Source organism: Talpa occidentalis, unplaced genomic scaffold (genome assembly GCF_014898055.3).
Source record: "Talpa occidentalis isolate TD23 unplaced genomic scaffold, MPIMG_talOcc4v2.1 talOcc4.1239, whole genome shotgun sequence".
NCBI classification, from domain to species: Eukaryota; Metazoa; Chordata; class Mammalia; order Eulipotyphla; family Talpidae; genus Talpa; species Talpa occidentalis.
The window spans coordinates 12,750-20,583 of NW_023601256.1; the positions used below are offsets into that span (position 1 = coordinate 12,750).

Here is a 7,834-nt window from a genome sequence, read left to right on the forward strand (position 1 = left end):
AAATAAAACTGTTTTATACTCATTATCCTTTTTAAACTTTCCAACAAACCTATCAATTCAGTATTATCTCCTTTTTAAAATGAGAAAGTTGAAATTTAAGAGATTATATGGTCCAGGGTCTATTCTAGCAAAAAAGATTAAGAGGTGGGGGGAGGAAAAAAGAAAAAAAAAATATTAAGATCTGGGATTTAAACACCAAAAGATAAACAATAATGCACTGGGAGGTGAGGAGGTAAAAAATACTACTATGAGGCAAGCTTCTTAAAGAAAAAGAGTTAAAAATCTAAGGTACTGTATTTACTTTTCTGATACAGAACCTACAGATTTTGTCCTGAAGTTGTATGTTGACATTTAATTGTAATTTATATTTAATTATAATATAGCTCAAGTCAAATTAGTTCTTCATGACTAATTCCACACACCAAGAGGGCAATGTGTGAAAATCTGGAGAGAGCCATAGCAATTTAAGAGTACAAACAATGCAGAAACTACATGGATGTTATCAAGGAGTTTCAAAAAGGATATTCACAAATTGATCTGTATCTATTGAAAAAGTAAAAGGTTGGCCCTCCCTTGTGGCACAGGGGTTAAAGTCTAAGTGCTATCAAACTATAGCCAGCCACTGTGGCATGAGTTCAATCCCCGGCATGGATGCTAACCTACATGGCGCAGCAGACCTCTCCTGGCTTGCTCCTGGCTCCCCGCAGCAGTGTATTTCAGTAGATCTGCCTGTTCTGCTCCCCACTCTGTCTCTGGTGAATCCTCTCACCCCCCACAATTCTGGCCTGTACCCCAGCTGTTGTATAAAAATAAATAAATCTTAAAAAAAAAGCAGAATTATGTAGGATTATTCTCTAAGAATTAGTATATAAATGATGTGGCTTGGGGGACATTTGTGCCATTTTGTTGGGAATGGAATTCTCACCTGGGACCAAGAGGCCATAACACATTCCTATAAAGGAACTACCCATGGCCCAGGAAGCTGAGTAATGATTCAATAAACTGATAAAATATCGCTCAGCTTCATCGTTTGGGCCCCAAGCTCTGTGGAATTGTTAGGTACTAGCTGGAGACAAAAGCTACAGGGAAGAGGGAAGCAGCTCAGCTCTGATGTCAAAGGTTTGCACCAAAATTTGTGTTACTTTCAAAACTGAATGCTGAAGTTTCATTTAATTCCTCATGGTAGTTGTAAGACAGCCCAAATCTCCACAGCAACCTTATACAAAAGACTTTCTCAGAGTCCTTGGAGGTACAAAGGGTTTCCAGAACATTCATCAGGCATAAATTAGAAATAGCTTAGTTCCCTTTGCTAAGCTTCTGCATGTGCCTCCACCTTAGTGGGAGATCATGCTCAACATAGGCAGTGCCTGACTGTGCCCAAGATCCCCAGGAATCAGAACACCTGCCCCGTTTCTCATTTGTCTTGTGTCTGTTGTACTGTAATCTCCTAGACAATATGACCAACTCCTTTTCTTCCCCCCTTTAAATGGCATCTTAAATAAATCACTCATGTAGGCAAACTTCATTGGACATATTGGACATTCTTATAATAGCCACATTTCATGTCGTGACTAATACTTCATTTTTAGAGTCCTGCCATGATTCCACCACTCCCTTAATTTCCCAATAACTCCCTTTTAATGAGCAGATCTTTATACATCAGATTCTCCTAAATGGGACCTATTACACTTCCAACAGACTATACAGTCCTGTCATACAGGATGCTGTTGCAGTTCTCAGGAGGGTCTAAAATCTAACTATTCTCACCTTCATATACCTTCACAGTAAGAGAAACATTAAATCATGTATTTTGTATTTTATTTTAAATATCAACTGTCACATTCTAAAAAAGATGAAATTAGCAAATTTTACTTCTAGGAATATATTTTACAGATACAAGCAAAAAACTTACAAGGATGCATGTTCAAAATGACTTAACCTAAATTGCATCCATGAGGAATGGTTATTTTAAAAAAGAGAATGATGTATAACTATACATTCTAATATAGGAGGACATTCAAAATTTCAAAAGAAAACTTGCAGATCATTAGTGTAACATGAGCCCGAGAGTGGGATAAATTTTTTGCAATAGAAGTAGGAGGTCAGTAGAAAAAGTTATACCCTTCTTTATTGTTTGAATCTATCACTTTAGGTATTACTTTCATAATGAAAAAGATAATTTAAATTTACATTTACTTGAGAGGAAGATTCAGTTTTTTAAAGAAAGTTGAATAATCAAAATATTCTAACACAATACCAATTTTTATAAATTATACAGCTTTGGCACTATAAGTATTCTTTTTAGAATTAAAGAAAGTCTAAGAGAATTTCTGGATAACTTAAGGATCTGTAATTACAAAGTCATATAAATACATCTCTATCAATTTGAAGATTACTCTTAAAAAAACCCAACTCCAAGTAAAACTTAGTAAGTATAATTTATAGTAAATATATTAATAGCACTGTGTGTATCATTTGCAGTAAACAAGAGCCAGTTTCAAATTTAGAAGGGACCTTAACAGTGATCTAGTCAAATCCTCTCAGCCTAGCATTCAGATAGAATAAGAAGAAAAAAAACCCAACCCAGTAGCAGCCTGCTAAGAAGAGAACTGACTTCCCTGAAGCAGAGAACCAGTCCTAAAAACATAACACAACTAGAAATATCCCCCCACAGCTGGGACATCTGGTAATCATTCCCTAAAAAAGTATTTTGGCCTATGTGTCAAGTTGCCCAGGTCATTTGACTTGATTTTCTGGTTTCAAAGTTTTCAATTTGTTTCAAACTGAAAGAAATCAGACCATATTGCCGGTTGATTTTAATGAACAAAAATCTCTGTATAAAAACATTTAAACTTCATCAAATGCTTTAAACACACACACATCCAAGCCCAATACAGAATCTCCGAACATTATCTTTTTTCACTTCAACATAATGTGTAAAGAGATTTCTGGATAAAACTGTACATATGAAAAAAAAAAAGAGGACCCCTAGTCTTTTACACACACACACACACACACACACACGCACATTCTCTCTCTCTCTAAAGAAAAAATTTAAAATATCTAAAAGTATGAATGGGATTGGAATGAACTTCTTGTAATGCTTATATAAAAGAACACTGCAAGAAGTAAGATGTAGAACGTATAATCAGAAAGCAGATGTTAGCCAAACTCAATAGTTTGATATCATTCAAGAACAATGAATTTTAGGAGTTACAAATAATCCCTAGTTTTCACCACCTCAGATTCTATAAATCAGATGACTGATGATGCTTAAAAAGCATCTACGCTTTTATTTTGTGTCGCCTTTGATGCATTCATCACTAGGTTTATCCCTTTCAGTGGTTGATTTCTCAATTTTTATCAGTTATCGCCTGTTCACAAGAAGAGCCACAGTAAGAAAGGATGGCAAGCAGGGGGGCTGCAGTGAAGGGTGGTGGTTATCAAGAGCCGGACAGCCTGGGTTTGGATTTCAGTGCCACTACCTCCTGGTTGCCTACCTATTACTTAGCAAGAACTTAGCCACTATGTGTCTCTAGTCCCTTATCTTCAATTAGGGATCAACATTACCTACTTAATCTGGGGTTATTGAGATTTAAACAAGATAATCCATTTAAAGAATTGATCTGTTCGGCACAAGTAAATGCTCAATAAATGTAAGCTAAAATATTAAAGGGGAACAAATTTTTCCTTTCATGAGGTTTTCAGGGCCCAATTGTGGCAAAAAGCCACTAAGTGTGATGCAAAAAGAGATTGAGGATCTAGTCTTAGGAATATAGGTGTTCACTTTTATATTAGAAAAAATTACATGGCTCCATATTACAAAAATTTAACATCTTTCCATTAAACATCACACAATTCTCATTATCACGCCCTACATACAGCCTAGATGGTATGTAGTTTCTAATAATATTCAACAATGACAGGGTCCAGAAATTTCAACCAAGAAATAGCTGCAGAAATGCATGTTGGGCAGTAATCTGTGTGCTACAAGAGCGTGCATCAACACAAATGGCTGGGATTCTGCCTCCACCGCCTGGACTCCCCACACAGTCAGATGAGTCAGGTTCCTGCAGACCTTCATATTTCCATTTTCACCCCTTCCAAGAGAGGGAAGTTTCCAAGAGGTGAAGGAAGCAGAAGTCACTGAGGATTGAAGGCCCCACAACTACTTCAGTATGATATGATAGCTATCATTGGTTTCTGCTGTAAAAGAGAGAGAGAGAAAAAAAATCTTCAGTTACCTCTACAACATAGGAGAAAAAAGAATGGTAAGGTTCTTTTGAGAAGGAAAAAAAATACAGCAGGGCAAAGGACAGTATGCCTATTAATTATCACAGGACATATAATCAATACATATTATAAAACATGACTCAATTTCCTCATCTCTCCAAGGAAGGGGGAACAGAATGACAGAGTCATCACTTACACTTCTACTCTGATAATGGCAGAGTAGAAGAATTCATACAGAGAAACGATCTCTAATGTCACTTTTTCTACTTCAGATAAGGTCGTTGATACTTCCCTTTTTTTCACAAAGAAATATTTAAAAAGCTCTTAAATGCCTTACAGAAAAGCATTTGTTTTACTATTGTATTACCTTTCATTGTGTCCAGAATAAAACAAGCTTCTTCCTGAAAGTTTTGTATCATCTGCAAAATGCAAGAAAATCTGCTGATTATTAGAAACTTTGGTTTGTTGTATCTATTTTGACATTAGATTTAAATAAAAACAATCCTTTGTCTTGTTATATTGTCATTCGCTTAATTTTTAGGTTTAAAAAACTAAGCAGACTAAAACAATGATTTTTAAATTGTAGTATTTCTGGGTTAATCCCAATATTTTCCAAGGGTTACAGACATTATAGAACTACATGGAAAACTGACTTCTAGGTCCTCAACTCTCATATGCATTCTTTCCTAAAACCACCTGTTCAGATTTCCTTTGCCACTTTCCCTTCTCAAACACCTTTTCCCAGTTTACGAAATAAAGGCATGAGTCTCACCTTCTTGGAATCCTACTAAGATACACTGCCCTGGAGTATTAAAGGCTCTAGGATGCCAAAGTGTAAATGCAAATGTGAACTATGATTACTGGACAACAAACTCGTGTGAGTCACGTGGTTTCCTTTCATCAGAATTAAAGAGTGACCTAATCAGATTGTCAAGTGACTGGAGATTCAAAATACTTTTTTATAACATCACTGTATAATTTTTGGACACTGTGGAACAAGGATATCTGGCGGTCTGCCTGCCACAAGTGCATCCCTGGCAAATGACCCTTCATACCATTATAGGAAGGACTGCTCATTTGATCCAATAATCCACTTCTCATCGCTAAGTTGGATATGGCCTCTGTGGGTCCCCTGAAGCCCAGGTCAGTGCGACACACACAGAATTATCTTCACTAATCCTATATGCATACTTCACTATTTCTTCAGAGGAGACAACACCCTTCCTTACTTTTTCTTTGAGTTTTTCCTTCGTTTGGGAAATAGCTGTTGGGAGCATTTCTGCTTCCTTTAACTGTTTTTGCAGTCCTGAATATCACTGTGCTCTCCTTTACCTCTTGTCTAAAACTTGCATTTCATGATGGATTCTTCCCTGAATTAGTGCCAGTTTCATCAGTTCCTGAAATCCCCCATCTATGTGAACTAAAAAAGCTAGTACTTGGTTTCTCCTCTAGATTGTAACAACTTTTAGTTTCTCAAAATTGCCAGCATTTCTGTAGGAACCTTAGATAAGGCCTCCAGCTGTTCCAGCAAAGACATCAACTGCTCCTTCTTGCCACTCAAAGACGGTGCCAGGTCCCTGACCACCCCTGCAGCCAGAGTGTGTGCAGTCATTTGCTGGTCCAAGGACCGTCAGGTTTCAGAGCAAGAAATACTTTTCTTAATGTCTAATAATTACTTTACAAAATATGTAATACATGTTGTCTTAATTGATTGTAACATTACGATGATAATTCTATTCAGAATAACTGATCAAATTTTTTATTGAAACAAGTTTTTTAGCTGAAATAAATTTTCGTTTCAAAGAAATATGGTAGGATAATTAACAAAAGATGTTCAAGCAGAAAAGGTAGGTGAGGCAAAATTCTATGTGGAGGATGAATGGAAACATGTATTCAAGGACACAAAGAATGATATAAAATTCTGTTAAAGAAAAGTACATTAATATATTTTCTTTTCAATGGATGATAATAGTGTTAAATAACTCTTGTATATAGGTAGAAAGTGTATGACATTTTTAAATGTCATACAATATATATATATTTTTAAAGATTTATTTATTTATACAAGCACTGGGTAGTCAGAAGCGTGGGAGGGTGAGAGAAATCACCAGAGTCAGAGCTGAGAGCACAGGAGGCAGACTGACGAAATAACACTGCTGAGGGGAGCAGCCGGCGGCAGGGGAGGTCTGTGCGCCATGTGGGACCCTCACCCGGTGGCCGGGGATCGAACCGGCGCTGCAGAGCCTGTGGGCAGGCTTCGCAACCCAGCGCTCAACTGCTGCGCCACTGGGAGGCCCTAAATGTCATACAATATTCCAGAAATTACAACTTTTTCAATTATTTAAGCAGAAAACAAAAAATATTAAGTCAACTAATAATGTGCAAGGGGATACATGGTGTTGTAAAATTATTTTAGGAAGTAGGGCAAGCAAAACACTTGAAAATCTGTGATCTAGAAAACAGCACTCTGCCTTAGTAGAACTACTCTCACTCTTGCCATGTGCCTTGACAAACGTATTGTCGCCTGAAAAAGTACCTCATCACTGATGAGCACATGGATTCCTGTTGGCCCCTGCTTGTAGATCTGGCTGATCTGGTGAGGCGAGATACTGAAAAGCTGTGCAATTTTCTCTGTCAATTCAATAGCAGTCAATTCTTCTAGATAGATGGCATGATACACTGCAAAAGGACAAAGGAAGGACAGTCAATACAAAGCTCCTTTGCTCTTAGTTAATCTGAGCACCAGCAACATCCACTTTTCTGAAGGGCTCAGTCAGACTGCCTGAATTCAAATCCTAACTCTACCATTTGCTAGCAAGTTACTTAACACAGCCTCATTTTCCTCATCTAAATATTGGTAATAATAATAACATCTACTGCAAAGAAGAGATATTTGTTGCAAAAAATTAAAGTATGTAAAAGTGCTTGAGAAGAGTGCCTGGCATATATTAGGAACTCCAATATACATTAGCAATCACCTTTGCCTCTAGCAAATGCTAAATGTGCTTTTGGTAAATTGCCAACACGCATGCTCAGAAGTCATCTCTTCACATTTGGCCCATCCAAAACGACCTACCGAAGAAAGTACCATTTGAGTCTCCATCCTCATGCTTCTGCTGCTGTTGCTGCTGCTGTTGCTGCTGCTCCCTCAACTGCAAGGACTCTTGACAAACATAAATGGTCAGTCGTGGCCGCACCATCCTGAGGAGGGAAAAAAGGTTGTTAGTCTTACAGTTTTCATGGTAAACAAATTTTAAAGGAGAAATTGTATGTCTACGTTAATGCTACAGAGCAGGGGTTGAATACTAGCAGTCCATGGACAGCTCATTTGCTATGTTATTTATTTATTTATTTATTTATTTATTTTTTGTTGGACCCTCGCTGGTGGCCGGGGAATGAACCAGCACTGCAGAGGCTGAGGGCAGCCTCGCAGCCCAGTGCTCAACCGCTGCGCCACCAGGGGAGGCCCAATATGCATTTCTTTTTTAAAAAAAGATTTATTTATCTATGCATACAAGAGCTGGGGCTCAGGCCAGATGTGCGGGAGGGTGAGAGGATTCACCAGAGACAGAGCGGGGAACAGAACAGGCAGACTGACGAA

General features: G+C 37.7%; 1 protein-coding gene and 1 pseudogene across 1 annotated transcript; both read right to left on the bottom strand.

The window, feature by feature from the left end:
* Nucleotides 1-1,795: 1,795 nt before the first annotated feature.
* Nucleotides 1,796-7,436, bottom strand: LOC119242614 (alpha-globin transcription factor CP2-like). Its single transcript, XM_037508146.2, has 4 exons — nt 7,310-7,436; nt 6,770-6,912; nt 4,601-4,652; nt 1,796-4,206 (listed from the first exon to the last, which is right to left on the bottom strand). The coding sequence occupies exons 1-4, from the start codon at nt 7,431-7,433 to the stop codon at nt 4,169-4,171; spliced, it is 357 nt and encodes a 118-aa protein (XP_037364043.1). The 5' UTR covers nt 7,434-7,436; the 3' UTR covers nt 1,796-4,168.
* LOC119242613 (mediator of RNA polymerase II transcription subunit 4-like) lies at nt 4,666-5,941 on the bottom strand (annotated as a pseudogene).
* Nucleotides 7,437-7,834: the final 398 nt, after the last annotated feature.

Coding starts and splice junctions, on each gene's coding strand:
- LOC119242614 (XM_037508146.2), bottom strand. CDS start 7,433: ATGGTGCGGCCACGACTGACCATTTATGTTTGTCAAGAGTCCTTGCAG. Junction 6,913..7,309: donor CTCAAATGGTACTTTCTTCG/GTAGGTCGTTTT, acceptor GTCCTTTTGCAG/TGTATCATGCCATCTATCTA. Junction 4,653..6,769: donor ATGTGCTCATCAGTGATGAG/GTACTTTTTCAG, acceptor TGCATTTTGCAG/ATGATACAAAACTTTCAGGA.